The sequence below is a fragment of the Macaca nemestrina genome, chromosome 13 (genome assembly GCF_043159975.1).
Source record: "Macaca nemestrina isolate mMacNem1 chromosome 13, mMacNem.hap1, whole genome shotgun sequence".
NCBI lineage: Eukaryota > Metazoa > Chordata > Mammalia > Primates > Cercopithecidae > Macaca > Macaca nemestrina.
The window spans coordinates 55,325,978-55,343,024 of record NC_092137.1 but is presented as its reverse complement, the minus strand read 5'-3'; the positions used below and the strand labels follow the sequence as shown (position 1 = coordinate 55,343,024).

Below are 17,047 nucleotides of genomic sequence, written 5' to 3'. Positions count from 1 at the left end.
ATAATATTTTTACATTATACAAAATTCAGAAAGTACAGTCACAGTCAGACTTCCTCTCTCTGTTGTCCAGCTGCCTAGTGCTCTTTCCTAGAGTTACCTGCTGTGACTTGTTCCTTAAGTATTCTTCCAGACAGTCTGTACTTGGTATTTTTTTTTTTTTTTGAGACGGAGTCTCGCTCTGTCACCCAGGCTGGAGTGCAGTGGCCGGATCTCAGCTCACTGCAAGCTCCGCCTCCCGGGTTCACGCCATTCTCCTGCCTCAGCCTCCCGAGTAGCTGGGACTATAGGTGCCTGCCACCTCACCTGGCTAGTTTTTTGTATTTTTTAGTAGAGACGGGGTTTCACCGTGTTAGCCAGGATGGTCTGGATCTCCTGACCTCGTGATCCGCCCGTCTCGGCCTCCCAAAGTGCTGGGATTACAGGCGTGAGCCACCGCGCCCGGCCTGTACTTGGTATTTTTTAAAAGCCTTTTACCAGTTTGATAGGTGCAAGTAGTATCTTGCTTTTTTGATCTTTGATTATTAGTGGATGTGAACATGTTGGCAGTTTATTTTTTCTGTAATTTGCTTGTTCATACTCTGCCCATTTTTAAATTTAGGTGTTCATTTTTTTCTAAGAGTTTTTTACATATAAAGGATGTCAACTCTTGTGTTAGTTTTCCCTCAGTTTTCTAAAAGATTTTTAGTTTACATTTCAGTGGACATTTTCAGTTTTCACAAAGGAAAATACATTATTTACTTATAGTTTTAATTTTACACTTAATTCTGATCTATTTAAAATTGACTTTGGATTCTGATTAGAGATTATTTTACCCCACTTATTTTTTTGGTGTTAGAGTTGTTTTCCTATTCCATACTCTGATCTAGCTCCCTAGTGCCAGGCAACAATCTTATGGAAAAGCCAGAAAGTTAATGTTTGCCAGATTGCCTTCCATGAATTGGACAATCAACTGTAGACTATGGGTGTTGGTGCCATCTAGTGTTGTAGATGGAAAATCAAGTCTGTGGAATGATCTATAATTGACTGTGGAATGAAGTCAGTTGGCCAGAGAAATTTAGTGAGCTGTGAATATTATTTTGCACTAACAGGTGAGCTGAAAATTTTTATAAACAAATTTGAATATTGACATCTTGTACCAAATCAAACAAATGCTTTCATCATACTACTGTAAACATTATGAAATGACCTTAAAGATTCCCCCCAAACCTGGATACTTAAATGAAGACATTAAAGTTTAAGGAGATCTGTTTAGAGCCTAGTGACTATTTGAATTCAGAATTTAAAGATGCATGCTTGAGGCCCGGTGCAGTGGCTCACGTCTGTAATCCCAGCACTTTGGGAGGCTGAGGTGGGCGGATCACGAGGTTGAGAGATCCAGGCCATCCTGGCCAACATGGTGAATCCTCGTCTCTAGTAAAAATACAAAAATTAGCTGGGCTTGGTGACATACACCTGTAATCCCAGCCACTCCGGAGGCTGAGGCAGGAGAATCACTTGAACCCGGGAGGCAGAGGTTGCAGTGAGCTGAGGTTGTGCCACTGCATTCCAGCCTGATGACAGAATTCCAGCTTGGTAACAGAGCGAGACTCTGTCTCAAAAAAAAAAAAAAGCATGCTTGTTTCAGCAGCACGTACACTAAAATTGGAATTATACAGAGAAGATTAGCATAGCCGTTGCACAAGGATGACACACAGAATTCATGAAGTGTTTCATATTTTTATATAAAAAATTTTTTAAAATGCTTTGGGTATTTAAGAATATTTGTATATTTTAGATTATAATGTAAGAAGTTAGCATATTAGTTTTCATTAAAAGTGTCACTTCCAGTTTATGAATTATTAGTATTCATTTTTGGTACCTTATGTTAAATTTTTTATGAACTTCAAAATGCTCGTTGTTTTGCTGTTTTTAACTTGTACTGTCATTTTCTAGACTAAAATCTTTTTCCAGTTCTTAAGATTTAATTCAGTAATGTTGAAGTGCTGTAATTTAGTCCATAGAGGGCATTATATTACAGCGTATGGTAGGGTTTTAAAAATTAACTCATTTCAGTAATGAAACATGTTAATATCATACCTTTGAGTAGCTCAGAATAGTTAAAATTTGAAATAAGCTTAAAACAACTGTGTAGCTATAATTGTTTCTTTCTTTTTTTTTTTTTTTTTTAAATGCCTGTTTTCTGTGGCTGGAAAGTAGAAACTATTTTAGCTTTCAAGAGCAGTGTACATAAGCAGTGTCTTAACTTTCAGAGTAGCATTTTCAATCCAAAAGATTGCTTCTTTCCCACCCTCTTTCCCTTGCATCTCTAAATGTTGTAAAGGCAACGAAGCAAAACAAAAGCCTGAGTTTTTCTTGGGTGCAGAAGTAGAAAGAAATGGAGAAGGAAGAATGTCTTAGAATAAGAGCTGGCTGGGGTGGACTTAACAACTGCATAGTGCTGCCTGTTCTAAAATCTAAAATACAACTTTCTACTGTCTGAAATCTCGCCAGTTAGATACCACCACCCCCCATCCCAAGAAAAAAAAAACCCCACCAGAAAACATACACAGTTTCTGAGGTCATAAAAGAGTTTTTTGTTAGTAGGAATTGATTTATTCATGTAATTTTCCTACTTAAGAGGTAAGTGCACTAAGGAAAAGAGTTTGGTTTGAGATGTGAGCAGAGAAACCATGTAGGTGATTTTAGAGCATATTACCCTTTGGAAAGACATTATGGATATGTACTTGGGGAAGTTTTCATCTTTGATTTTTTTGTCATGCTTGGGAAAAGGGGATACTGGGGACATGGACATTGAGGAGTGGGAAATTGCCAAATATGAACTTTGAACAGTTTATTGCAAAAGTTCTGTGTAAAGCTGATTTTGAGTTCAGGAAAAAGAGGATGCTTTCCTCCTCTTCTCCCCTCCACACACACACAATATGAAATAGGACTTAGAATTCATACAACTCTTTTATTGGCTTGCAGTATAAATAAAGGAGTTTTCTGTGGCCTCTCCTTTGTGAGCCTTTGCTTTTTAGAGAAAAGAGGTTCTTGTATCAGATAATCAAAATGCCATTCTGCAAGTTGGGACATATGTGCTCTACTTACAAATTGTCCTTGAAAGAAGTTTTAATTTTTTAAAAAAGTTATGTGGTTGAAGGAAAATAAAATAAATGAAGATAAGTTTTTAACAGGTTTATGTCCTTTCTTTGACTTGTTAAGTTGGGGTTCATTGTGGAGTAGGACCATATTACCTATGCATATGTAAATTTTTCTCAGCTGGAAAATAATAGAACTATACAGCAAGGACAATAGTTTGTGTATGAGAGGGGGGCAATTCTGTTTAGAAAGATTGGGTTATTGCCTAGAATTAAATGACTTAATATATAAGCTTTCCTAGATGTGCCTTACTTGTCTTGTTGTCTCTTAGTTTGATTGTTATTTTTAGCATACTGGTAAGTAAATAGCACTTACATAGTGCCTCCTTTTTGTCAGGCAATGTCCTTAAAGGCTTCTATTTTAGTAGAGATTATATGATTTTCACAATAAACATAGCCCATCTAGCTTTACATCTTTTAACAAATTTGTGTCATACCAGTTTTTCAGATTTAAGCACTTTTTTGCTTATCTTGCCAAACTTAAAACAAGTCTAATTGAAAAACTTCATAAGAAAGAACTGGGCAAAACGTCAATTGATTGCCACAAGCTAGTTTTCCTTGTACACTTACAAAGCCCATAAAAATTAAAGAAGTCGATGTCATTATGTAGGCTGAAATGTTTACTAAACTTCAGGGCTCCTATTTTGACTTTTTAATCTGCCAGAGGTGCTATTAGGTATGTTTAATGTTTAGATGAGTGGGTATGTTTTATTACACATTCGTGCCCCTCTCAGGCTTTTTTCTTTAATTGTTAAGCCAAATCAAGTACCACAGAAGATACAAGTAGTCTTAAGTGCCGAGTAACTTGATCACAATAAATCTTTTTTCTTCTACTAGTGAAGTAATCTCTGACTTGAAAATAGTGTTTTAATACTATAGTTGAGTATTTTATTCTAATGCTAGTTATTTATTGGCTTTCAGTTTTAAGGGACTTGTTATTAGAAAATTAGTATTTTGTATTTACTAAATAGTTAGAGATTCTGAATGTTGTGTGAAGAGGCCAGACATTTTCAGGCCGTGATATGACTTGATGACTGGGTTCTCAAATATCACGTTATGCAAGGGTTCAGTGAATAAAGTTTAAATATTAACTTGAGCTGAGAATACTGGGCTCTTTTAAAAATTACTTTTCTTTATTTATGTTTGGAGTTAGAGAGGCAGATAGGGAAATAAATGTGTCATTGGTATTCAAGCCACTTCCTTTTTCCCCTCTCATTTTCCTAATTTTAGTTCTTTCTATGTTTAACTCTTAGATGTTTTTAATTTTTGTGGGTACATAATAGGAGTGTATATTAATATCAAGCCACTTCTGATATTAAGGATTTTGCAGCCCACAGATAGCAGGTTCCAAAAAATATCTCTATTTCATTGTAGTTATACAGTCTTAAGTATGTATTTTTGTACATAGGCTACATACCTTACAGTATTTTTGCAAATTCCTTTTTAAAATATTTGAGCTGCTCTGTTACTGCCTTTTCTGCTTAGGTGGATATATGTATCAGGTAAATTGATTGTGGAACGTAATTAGAGACACTGCATTGGAATGAAAGTCAGTTTTATAAAGTTGAACACAGATTTTTAAAGTGCTGTACATAGATTTGTTTTTATATTTTTCTGTAAAATTTTAGGCCATATGTGGTGGCTCATCCCAGCACTTTAGGAGGCTGAGGCGGGAGAATTGCTTGAGCCCAGGAGTTTGTGACCAGCTTGGACAACACAGGGAGACCTTGTCTCTAAAAAAAAAAAAAAAAGTGTAAAAATAAAAAATAAATTAACTGGGCATGGTGGCACATGCCTATGGTGACTGAGGTGGGAGGATCGCATAAGCCTGGGAGGTTGAGGTTGCATCATGAGCCATGCTTGTGCCACTGCACTCCAGCCTTGGTGACAGAGCAAGACTCTGTGTCAGAAAAAAATAAAAAATAAAATTTATAGTTTGCTTTTATGTCATTTTCTCATGGCAGATAGTATCATTAGCCCGTGAATACATCTCCCCAAGCTAAGAATCTATTTATAGTGTCTGTAGTGATACCTAATAAATAATGAAAGATTGAGTTGGAGCAGGTGATGATTAAGAGTAAGTGTATGTTTGTAAGTCTCTGAATTTCCATAATTGTAAAAGGAAAAAAAGATATTAGGAAGATTAGGTTGCTAACATTGAAGTCTGTTTTCTGTTCAAGTAATATGTTCAATAAACATTGCTAATTTGACTTATTTTCCGCTTATCCCTTCATAAGGTGCAAAATGCTGAATGTTTTATGTCTTAATAAACTTAGGAGCAATTAAGGAGACATCATTTCACAAGCTTGAAATGTAGGCTATTACTATTTGATCAGTCCGTTTTTATCTTATCAGGTAACCATCAATTTTAGAGTTTCAAATGAAAGTGAAAACCAGTAGCATAATTCGACCATGTGTTAAAAAAAAGAAAGAAAAAAACTGCATATGGCTTTAAGTGCATTTCAAATACATTCAGTGGTTAGTTCTAAGAACAACCCTTATTTCCTTTCTTTTGGTAACCTGCCCTCTCCCTGCAAATGTAGCTCCATTTGGTATGAGCAACAAGGCAAATGCCTAAAACAATCAACAGTTAGAAGGAAAGCATTAATGCTGGAATATTAGTAGCCTAGTTACAGATTGCACTGCGTCAGACTGTTCCACACCCAGAAGACGTCAGGTGACTTCAGTTCTGCTGCAGTTGTGCAGCAGAGGAGACTGCAGACTTCGGTTGAGGAAACGGGTATTTCATGTCTCAGGGAGTAGATTTGTGCAGTTACAGCTTTTCTGTTGGTATGCATAATTAATAATTGGAGCTGCAAAGCAGATCGTGACAAGAGATGGACGGTCAGAAGAAAAATTGGAAGGACAAGGGTATTTCTGCTTTTTAATTTCTTACTCAGTTTTTATATGTGACCACTAATATATTTCTATGTATAAGCCTTGGAATTTAGATATTTTGGATTAAAAGTGAAACCACTGAAGAGTTGAAGCCTAAAGGATTAAAACAGCTATCTCACGTGTTTTTACATTTAGTTGTATACCAGAAAATGTCATGCTGTTCTGTTTCACTGGCATTCGGTTTAGTCTTTTCAGTCCTGCCGTTTAGGTTCTGTTCTCTAATCTTGCACATTGTAAACAGTATAGATCTGACAGATTTCATTTGTTCGTCACTTGGATGTGGTAAATATACATTGCTGTTTCTGTATTTTGTAGTGACATATTTTCCGTGACTATTTTAAACAAACCTTACTTGGTGTAGTTGAAATTCTGTGCAAAGGTTTGTAGGTAGCAAGATACTGTGTTTGCAGTAAGCCTCTTTTCTTTGAAAATCTGATTTGAACCTTTAAAATTATTACCAACTTTCTTTTAATCAGATTATATGCATCTTGAAATCATTCAAATTATACACAGTATGATTACACAGTAATTTTAAATGCATGTCTATATTTAAGTCACTAACCTTTGTCCTTGTAATGACCACTCAGTGATTTTGATCCCTTTTCCTCCCCCTTGAAAGCCCAGATCCTTTCAAATCTCAGTGGATCATTGTGTAAGAATTTAAGCCTGTAAATGGCAAAATGTTGACTATAATGAATATTTAAATAATATTTTATTATGTAGATGGTTAAATCTACCTTTTTTTTTTTTAAAGAAGGTGGTAGGCTATATATCTAACCACTTATAATAAATTAACTTAAAATTATTAGAGCTATTTTTAAGTAGCTCCAATAGACATTCTACATAAGCAGTTTTTTTCCTGGCTACATTCAAGTTTTATAATTAAAAAAATTATTTCCTTCAAGCAGGATTGGCAACAATATTTCTAAAAGCAGTATGTAGAGCTAATTACGGTAACTTTTACAATATCCTTTTAAAAATTTGTTCAATAAGGATGTGGGGAAAAGGTGAATTTAAGATTGAGATCATATTGAGACATTGGTAAGATTTTATGGTTGCAACTTATAAAACAGTAGAAAACCAAACAGCTTTGGGTTTTGCCTTTAGGATTTCTTTATATGTGAACCTAAAGAGAAGGATTTTTTTTTATTTCTTCATCCTGTTAGCCGTTACAGATTGATGAATTGATATATGGTAGCTTTTGCTAAGTGAAAATGATACAAATGATAATACAGTAAACACAGGCCTTAAAAGTAGGTGAAAAGTCATATCAGGGCTCATTCTGCAACTATTAAGACTCTATTAATAACTTAAGTCTTAGATCATTAAATAACATCCTAAGTTCTTTATTTGTTAAAGTAATTTTAAGGGTATTATGAGACAGGAGAAATTAAGATCCAGTGTAGTTCATATTTTTTCCAGAGATGTGTTTGATTATTTTTAGGTACCCAAATGTAAAATTGAATTTACTCCTGAATATCTCTGGGGAGCCTCACTTTGTAAGTGGAATGGCCTAATATTTTTTAGTACTTGTCTGGCTGTTTTGGTCAGTAAGATTAACTTTGCCTATTTTTCTGATTCAGTGGTGAAATTATGTTTTAGTATTTTCTCTATCAGCAGCCAATTTTAATATTAGAGTAATATTAATTTAAGGTTACAGAGTAAGAGTAAGGTTTAAATTGGAAATCACAGAAGTTGGAAGCTACCATGGAATGAGTTCTTCCTCAAAAAAAAAAAAAAAAAGAGTTTGATGGCAGAAAAAGAGCCTAATCTAGGGTCTAGGTAAATTTTTAAAATATACTTAAGCATTTTTCTACTGCATTCTCCCCCTGACCACCAGTATAGCATAGTGACAGATTTGAGAGAGATGCTCTGATTTCAGTGTTCTTTAAAAGGTGGTGTACACACACCACCGTGCATGCGTGCGTGCTGATTAACTGGTATTTAAGATATTTAATCTTTCAGGCTAAAAGTGTTATTAATAATTTGTATTGTTTTATGTATTCATATTTTCTTTAGGAGGATACTTATGACAAATGACATTTACATAGTATTTGATTATTGGGGTTATATGAGAAATTTTGAGTAAGGCAGTCGGAAGATTTTTAGGAGCTCAAAATAGGAAGGAATGGGTAGGCCTAGGGATTTGGATGGGGGTAGGAGAATGATATAACCACTAAAAAGCTGTAGTTGAGACAGTAAATAACTTTCTGGGTAGAACAGAATATTTAGGACAGGAGTTGAAAGGTAAGATTGGTATAGTCAAAGAATGTAGAAAATTTAGATGATCTAGATTAGGTTTCCTCATCCTTCTCTGTAGATGAGAATCATCTAGTGCTGCTTAAAAATGCAGATTCCTTAGGTCTTGACCTACCAAATCAGATTTTATAGGGCCTGGCCATCTGCATATTAAGCATCCTGGTGTAATTCATGTTGTTGGGCAAATTCGGGAAACAGTGATCTAGGGTTTAAGCCTTGTTTCTGATATATTTTGATTTTGGCTAGAACAAGAAACTTACCCTTTTTGGTCTTAATTTCCTCGTTTGCATGCTGTCCAGGGTTCCAGTTGAGAGGTTCTCTGGTTTTATGGAAAAGATACCCTGGGCCAGGCCGCAGAAGACACTGAGTTTTGGATTTCATTGTAAAAGAAATAAAAAGGCTTTGGAAGTTTTAAAGTAGAGAATGGTAAATGATAGCAGTTTTGAAAGACTGGTTTAGCGTGCCGCGTAAGATCAACTGGGGGAGAATAACCTATAGCCACACCAGTTAGGATGACTGTAGTTGTGCCCAGATTTAAAACAGATAGGCTTGAATGTGGCCTGAAATAGGAAGGAAAAAGAAGTGGTAGATTTGAGAAATTCAAGGAAGGAATACTTGGCATTTGGTATAGATTTGCAGGACAAGGATGAGGTATAAAGACTCAAGGGGCAACATGAAGTTTGAATTAGAGTGAAACATTGGCAATGACAGTCCTTTAGTATTAGGAGAAATAAAGCTAAAATAGAAAAGATGCCAAGTTGGGTTTCAAACACTTTGAATTTGAGAGTCAAATGCAGAGGGAGGCAGGTAAATACTGTGAGGCGATTGCACTGAAGGAACTGACTATTAAGAAAGGCAAGCCTAAAACCTATGTTACGGAGGTCTGCGGCATCAGGGAAGATGAGGAGTTATAGAGCAGTAAAAGAAGCAAGATAGTATAACTGATACTAAGGGGGGTAAGAATTTTCAAGAAGGAGTGGGCAATTAAATACTTAGAGAAACTGGTTAATATGAGGGAGAAATGGATGTGAATCTTTGAATCTTGTTAAATTTTAAAAGTAGGTGCAACACTATTCTTTATTGTTACAGTACTCTTTGGATTTGTCAGTTAATGTGCCAGAGGTGACCTTCAAGAGAAGTTTCTTTCTGTAGGATAGGGAAATAAATGTTTCTAGCATTAAAACTCAATGTAATTATATCTCAAGACAAACTAGTTTTGGACTGTTTCTGCAGCATACTTCCGCGTAGAGATTCTTATAGGACTCTCTGATATTGTGATAAGCTACTTTACATTTTTTGAAAGCCTTGAGTAAAGCTCAAACTGCCATTTTGGTAGAGAGGAGCAGGGGTCTTGGTGTTTGAAATGCCTTACTTGGGAAGGCCAAAAAATACCCAACAATGGAACTTTGGCATTAATTAATAATTATGGGGTCTACTGATTGGAAGGACTCTCCTTTCAGTTCTAAACTTGGTTAAAACTGAATATTTAGGCATTCATTAGATACATCTTCTAGATCTTGGGTTAGTAGTGCAGCACTACATAGGTATGTGTTATAGAGAATTTAGAAGGTAAATAGAAAAGCAAAACTCACATCACATAGAGAATGGTTTTTGGGGCATCTTTTTAACAGGATAATGTGTGTTGGGAGGGTTATGTGGTATATTTTATTCTGTAGTCGTTTTCTCCCATTAAGTGGGGAAATAACTTTTATTTTTTAAATACTGTACATTATTTTAATGACTACAATATTTTAATTCCATGTAGTTAAATCAGGTTATTGCTAAAGTTTTGCAAGTACAGGTTGAACATTCCTAATCTGAAAATCTAAAAGCCAGAATGCTCCAAAGTCTGGAACATTTTGAGCACTGATGTGATGCCACAAGTAGAAAACTCCACCCATAAATACTTGACACAATCTTTGTTTCATTCACAGAATTATATAAAATACTGCGTAAAATTATTTTCAGGCTATGGGTATAACATGTAGATGAAACGGAGTGAATTTCATCTTTAGACTAGGGCCTCAATCCCAAGATACCTCATTATATATATGCAAGTATTCCAAAATATTTCCAAATATTCCAATGTATTCTAGTCCCAAGTATTACAGGAATACCTCAACCTGTAGAAACAGTGCTGAAATGATTATAACTGAATATGTCTTTGTTTCTATTCGTGATTACTTGCAGATTTCTGGGTTATGTTATTTAGGCTTTGGGTGCCTTCTACAAAACTCTCCAGAAAGATTGTACAAATTATTTTCATTAGTGAATGTGAGTGTCCATCATGGATCTCTGGCTAAGGTTAAATGTATGTATTCCTTTCTTACAGTTTTTACTCTAAGATAGTTATTTTGTCAGTGTTAACTCATTAAGTTACTTGATAAGAACCAGCTTTGTATTGTAAGAATGTGTAAGCAGTGGGAGCAATGGTGGAAATACCCTTTCAATTTTATTTACTCAAGTGTGTGTACTACTAATCCTTACCAGGACCCATAACTGGTCTTTCCACTAAATTATATGTGTCACAGCCAAATTAAAATTACTCTTCCAAAATGTAGCTCTAATCATGGCACTTAAGGGATTTACCTTTACTTACTTTTCAAATGAAGTTTATAGTGTCTATCCTAGACGTTTAAAAGGCATTCCACGGCCTAGCCCCAACCTTTATAATTTCATCTCTCATTACTCCCTGTCTCTAGCCACATTGAAGGACTTGTTCTCTAAACATGCCTGTTCTTTGCCTTTGCTTGTGTTTTTCTCTCCACCTTGAATACCCTTTCTTCCCATTTCATTTTGCTTAAGTAGTCCTTACAAAGGACTTCTCCTTGAGGTGTTCACTAAGCCTCCCTTAGTGAGGGGAGGTAGTTCAGTGTTCCTCACTCCCATCCCTCAGTTTTCACTTTGTACTTTTTTCCCCCCCAAGGGAAGGGCATAAGGGGTCTCATTTTGTACTTTCTATTGCAATTATTTATGCATAAATATCTTGGCTCTTTTTCCAGCCTCCAAATTTTTTTGAAGGCTGACAACAGTGGTGGCTTCATCACTGGATCTTCTGATTGACTTGGTGCAGCTTCTCAGTGAAGGGAAAGACTGAGAACTCCATTGTTCAGCCAGGTTTACTTCTGGCCTTAAACCCACATAAATTTTTGGAAAATGTTAAAATATGTTTTCAAGTGGGAGAAATTAGAAAAAGGATTTCCCCACTTCTCCCCTTCTTAAAGGAACAATTCAGCAACTTAAGGAACTTCTGTAGATTCAGAATTTTTAGAATATTCCTGCAGATAAGACATTCTATTAATCATTTATTCCAACTTTCTATTTTACTGATAAGGAAACCAAGAAAACGAGAGATTTAAATATTTATCAGGCCATCACAGGACCATGCCACTGGTCCATGCTGGCATGAAGCCTTTGTTTTTATCTTATAATTTGTATTTGCATTTATATAATTTATTCTTGAATAACCAAAGAATGAAAAGTATATAAAAGCTAAAATGGCCTATGTTTTGATATTTTATTTGTGCATTGTCTAGTTGTGGCATGTTATTGAATGTCATATACGTCTTTCGTATTGTCCTCACTGCAATAAAAAAGGCAGGCAGTTGTCTGTCACACTAATCATGGAAGAAGGTAGGTGAGGTTAGTCATTTAGTACAGGTATTGTCAAAAGGTTAAACCTAGTGGGAATTTCCTGGGCCAGGAGAATAATTTCTTTTCGTCTTTAAGGATTGGATTACATGCTTGGATGTAGGCAGAATATCTAGGCAGAGAATAGAATTCTTAAATTTGTTCTCTGGGTGTCCCCCAAGTTCCCTTTTTATTTACAGCCATCTCAGTATCTGCAGGAGATTATTTCCAGCCCTCCACTGTGCGTCCCCCCACACCATGGATACCAAAATCCACAGAGGCCCACGTCCCTTATATAAAATGGTGCAGTATTTTCATATAACCTACGCACATCTTGCTGCATGCTTGAGATCATCTCTGAGTTTCTTTTTACAATGTAGATAGTTGTTACATTGTTCAGGGAATAATGACAAGAAAAAAGTCCATACTTGCTTAGTACAGATGCAGTCATCATAGGCCTAGCTACATTTTTCCATCCACAGTTAGTTGAATCTGCAGATGTGGAACCCACAGATAGAGAGGGCTGACTGTATTCATTTGGTCCCATCTCTTGCTAGAATTTGGGCTGAAGGATGATGATTAATTTAGGCAGTACTTTTCTTTGCATCCTTGGAGCAGTGATCCGACACCACGTTTATACTTATTTCTCTGCTCTATCATGAATAAGGCTGACATATTACTGAGTGTGTGTGTATTTTTTTTAGTCTGCTTCATGGCTTTCAAGTTTGTTTGATTCAGCTGCCCCTTAGGCATTTGACGTATTATAGACACTAAAATATTTTGTGTTGTCTTTCTTCAAATACTATATCACTACTATATTCTATATAACATTTACTTATGAAGCTCAATGCAATTTAAAAACTGAAAAATTATCAAATTATCAAATATTAATGATAATTATTTGTACTGTTCGTTGATTCGGTGAACATATATTGTGTGTACAATAGTTATATAAGGTTATGGAAGAAGAAATATAACTGATTTACTTCCTAGTGAAGTTCATTCTGTGTTTTGAACTAGTAATTTGCTTTGAGCTTTCCCCTCCCCCAACTCTAGTATATTAAGCTTTAAGTTTCTAGAGTTAACGCCATTTCGCTTTTGTTAGTAGAAAATAGGATTTTGAGCAGTAACTTCCTGTTTCTAAGACTTGGTGCCTACTTATTTTAAGTTTAGATGCCAGTAAGAAGGAAAATTTAAACTACAGTAAATTACACATTGAACCAGTTTATTTTCTAATTTTAGGTTTCTGTTTATGTAGGTCTTGATCAATTCCAATAATTTAAAATAATAACTACATGCTTATCAAAATATCAGAAATACAGACTTGTCATAGGAAAAGTTCTCATTTTAACGTTCTTTGCAATTGAAAGTCGTTGAAGTGAGTGCAGGTAGGGAGAGTCATGTATATCCAACATACTTAAAGAGAAGATACTTAGCTTTACCTTAGAGAAAATGAAATTAAAGGTAGGATTGTTCTGTAAAGAGAAAATTATCATGGTTTAGGAAAACTAGGAGTGAGAAACTAGAACTGTTTTCTGCCCTTTTTTGTTGTTTTCTCCTAGTAAAGCTGGAAATAGAGTCTAGGATTAAGGGAAATATTGAAAACTAGATGAACTAATGAAGTAAACTGGTGAATTTAATTATAAATGAAGCATGTGTGGTGTTATTGAACTTCACTTTTCTCTTAGAGAAATTCATATTATCCTTAGAAGACAGTAAACAGCCGTAGGTAGTTTTTATGTTCCTGCAACATATTGAGGCATTTTCTACTTGAAATATAGGAAAAAGACCACTGGCTGGGCCTTGTAGCTCATGCCTATAATCCCAGCACTTTGGGAGGCCATGGTGGGAGGACTACTTGAGCCCAGGAGTTCGAGACCAGTCTGGGCAACATAGGGAGGCCCTGTCTCTACAAAACTTTTAAAAAATTAGCTTGGTGTGGTGGTGCATGCCTCTGGTCCCAGCTACTTGGAAGGCTGAGGTGGCAGGATTGCTTGAGCCCAGGAGGTCAAGGCTGCAGTGAGCTATGATGGTGCCACTCTGCTCCAGCCTGGGTGACAGAGGGAGACCCTGTCTTACAACAACAACAACAACAAAAAGAATTTGATTGACTTTATCTTGGCACATAAAAACCAGTAACTATGAAAATAAATGTATTTTAGTTCATTCTTAACATAATTTAGTTTTTAATCACAGCTGTGCATAAAGTTTTAGAATAAACGGAGGATGAATCAGGTTTTTGGGATTTAGGGGAATGTAATTTTTGCCACAAAATTGTATACTAGCACAAAATGGCTTCTTTCGCTTTATGATTGAATTTCACAGTGGATCATTTATAATGTCCCTTCACAAAAAATGTTTAGTGGTTTAAAAGTGTACTTTCCCGGGAGCTCTTCCTAATCTTTTGAAGTGAGGCTCTGTTTTGAAATGCGTTGTTGGACTGTCAGCAGTTCTCCAGCGTAAAATTCCAACATTAACTTTGTGGAATTTCAGGTTAATAGCAAGATTTGCAATTGTGCACTGTTGATTTGGGTGGTTTTATCTGACAAGACATTTAGGTAATGAGTGAGGCTGGATGGTGAATTTAAACAGTAAGGAATATTTATGAGCTTGGATTAATTTTGAAGATTACTTAGCCGATGTTTTCTTATGAAAATTTTCTTTCGTATGCAACTTCATAACTTCAGGGACTCATTTAACAATACTAAACTTGGGTAAGAGAATCTTGTACTCCTCAAATATTGTTGGTTACTAGAGAGCTAGAAATACATATTTTTTAAATCACAAACCATCTTTTAGTTCATATTATGTGGGGAAAGGAGTATGTGTGTGAAAACGCAGTGTTTAAAACTATTTTAATTGTAAAGGCCATTTGTTCTCTGTAATAATAAGGTTCTATCCTAGGTGTAGGATTGGTTTTTTTATAAAATGAATAGTAAACATTGACTTAACTTCACATCTTTATGTTTGGCTTCTATTTGCTGGAGATTTTCTAGAAATGGTATTTCTCTTTTCGTTATATGCTTTGTCAAGTTTATTGCTTATTTAAAATTTTTTATATCATTCTTAAACTCACCAATGTCTTTTTTATCTATTTTTATAGTTTTTATGTATATGTAATTACATATATAGTTATAGTATACATTTATTATTTTTAAGGTGAGAACAGTTTTGATTGCTTCTAGAAAACAATTTAAAGAAAACATGGTTTATTCATATTGAATCTCTTAATGAAATTTATTGGTCTCACCTATAACTCTACTCGTAGTGTTAGTACATTGTGTCTCTTGTCTCAATTGTTTAAACTAAGGTAGAAACAGCACTTGGTATTCTCAAGTAGGCTAAAAAGCAAACTTGAGTATTAATATAGTCTTTTAAATACAAAAGAGTGATATACAAAATATAATATTAGTATAGTCCTTTAAATACAAAAGAGTATAATAGAGTGAGACCTTCATGGTCAGACTTGAATTTCAGTTTGTAACCCTACACAATTTATTTAACAATATGTTTACATTACAAATATACAGATACATTTGCATCATATATGTAATGCAGATAATACTTTTTAGAGTTGTTGTAATTGGAGGTAATGTATATACAATGTTCTCAGCACACTGCCTTGCTCAGACTGGGAGATTACAAAATCATTGTAGAAAGGGGAAGTATAGAAATTCTGCTGTTTGTTTATTGTGCTATTTGTTTATCATGTAAAGTGTTATTTTCTTAGGCACGGTGGTTCAAATTCACCAAAGCACTGTAACGTCGTCGAAGTAAGATAGGAAAGATTTAGTGGAAGAGACAAGGATCTGAAATTTTGCATGTATCTTTTAAAAAACTCTAGTTAAAGGAAGAGGAGAGAGCCAAGAGAGGTGCTGGTTTGCCAGGTATTTGGATGAGATACTTTTGTAGCAATAACAGGTACCCATGAGCCTGAGACTTGCTAATTGAAACCTCTTTAGATATACTTTCAGAGAAAGTTGAATTCACCTTTTTTAAAAAATCAGGGCTTAGCTAAGCATCACATTTAATATTTGATTGCGTTTCTTGTCCTTATCTCTTGACCTCATCTCTTACCTCTTGAGCTTTAGTACCTTTATTGAGTGTGTTCAGTTCACCAAGCATTTCCATATGTGAAATTTAGTTTAGCTTCAAATACTTCCTTAGGTGGGTATTATTTTTCTAATTTTACACGCAGGGAAACAGAGATTACATTATCTTCTCAGATCATATTGATACTAACCTGAAGGAAGAAATAGGACTCAAAAGAAATAGGACTCAAGCTCCTCTTAATGTCTTTATGAAGAGAGCTAAACTCTGCACAGATCCTTTTTCAGGTGAATGCTTACTGTGTTGAGATAAAAGCTTACTATTATGTAAGTACTAAATTTTCAATTCTGAATTCTAATTACTTTTCCTGGCATTTGGGAAGAATTTGATTAAGGATTGTGATTCCTAATAAATATGTAATTACTATAAACATTATGGTTGTGAAAAACATAAAATTTTAATACCATTCTAATATTTATATATTTATTTCCTATTTAACTGCCATTCTCATTCCTCACCTGGCATTATTAAAGAGAACTTAATATTTGCTTTTGCTTCAAAAGTAGGTATTTTTTTTTGCCAGCCATTCCCTGTCCTGGTATTTTTAGGAACAGCCAAGCCAGTTCAACTCCCCCCTGCCCCGCCTTCCCAGACAAAAGCTCTTTAAAATTGAAACCTGACTTCGGGCTATTCAAAGAAGAACGTAAGAATTTGATTTGAGTTAAAATGTAATTGGATGACTTCTGCATGTAAGGCATGCACAATGCAGGCTGACACTATTTTTAGCTATGGCAGATGACATTTATGATTACCAAATGTAGGCAACTCTTCTTACTGTGCATTGAGCGAGAAGTTTTTATTTTAAAGAAAAAATTTAAGTGTACTGACTTATTTTGAATTAAAATTTTAGTTTGATAAAGATGCTATTACACAAAACAATCATTTTCCACATTTTTATCTTGGAAACAAATGTTGGCAAGGACTGCAGAGCATTAAATTTTTTCTAAACTACAAGGGTTTGTTAAAATTGATGAGCATTATTTTTAGCAATTCATAAGCATTCCCCCAAAGTT

The 17,047-nt window shown here is 35.0% G+C and overlaps 1 protein-coding gene and 1 non-coding gene across 7 annotated transcripts in view; both read left to right on the top strand.

The window, feature by feature from the left end:
- Window positions 1-17,047, top strand: part of LOC105465046 (reticulon 4) — a 79,810-nt gene that overhangs the window by 36,176 nt on the left and 26,587 nt on the right. The window contains exon 1 of one of the 6 annotated variants that reach the window (XM_011713252.2): window positions 5,694-6,008. The exons of the other annotated variants lie outside the window; for them this stretch is intronic. Coding sequence (XP_011711554.1) covers window positions 5,975-6,008 — 34 coding nt within the window. The 5' untranslated portion in view covers window positions 5,694-5,974. Of the gene's footprint in view, window positions 1-5,693; window positions 6,009-17,047 lie in introns of those variants that run through there. 6 annotated transcript variants of the gene reach the window in all.
- LOC112423766 (U6 spliceosomal RNA) lies at window positions 1,612-1,719 on the top strand. Its single transcript, XR_003014322.1, has one exon. It is a non-coding gene; the product is annotated as a U6 spliceosomal RNA (small nuclear RNA).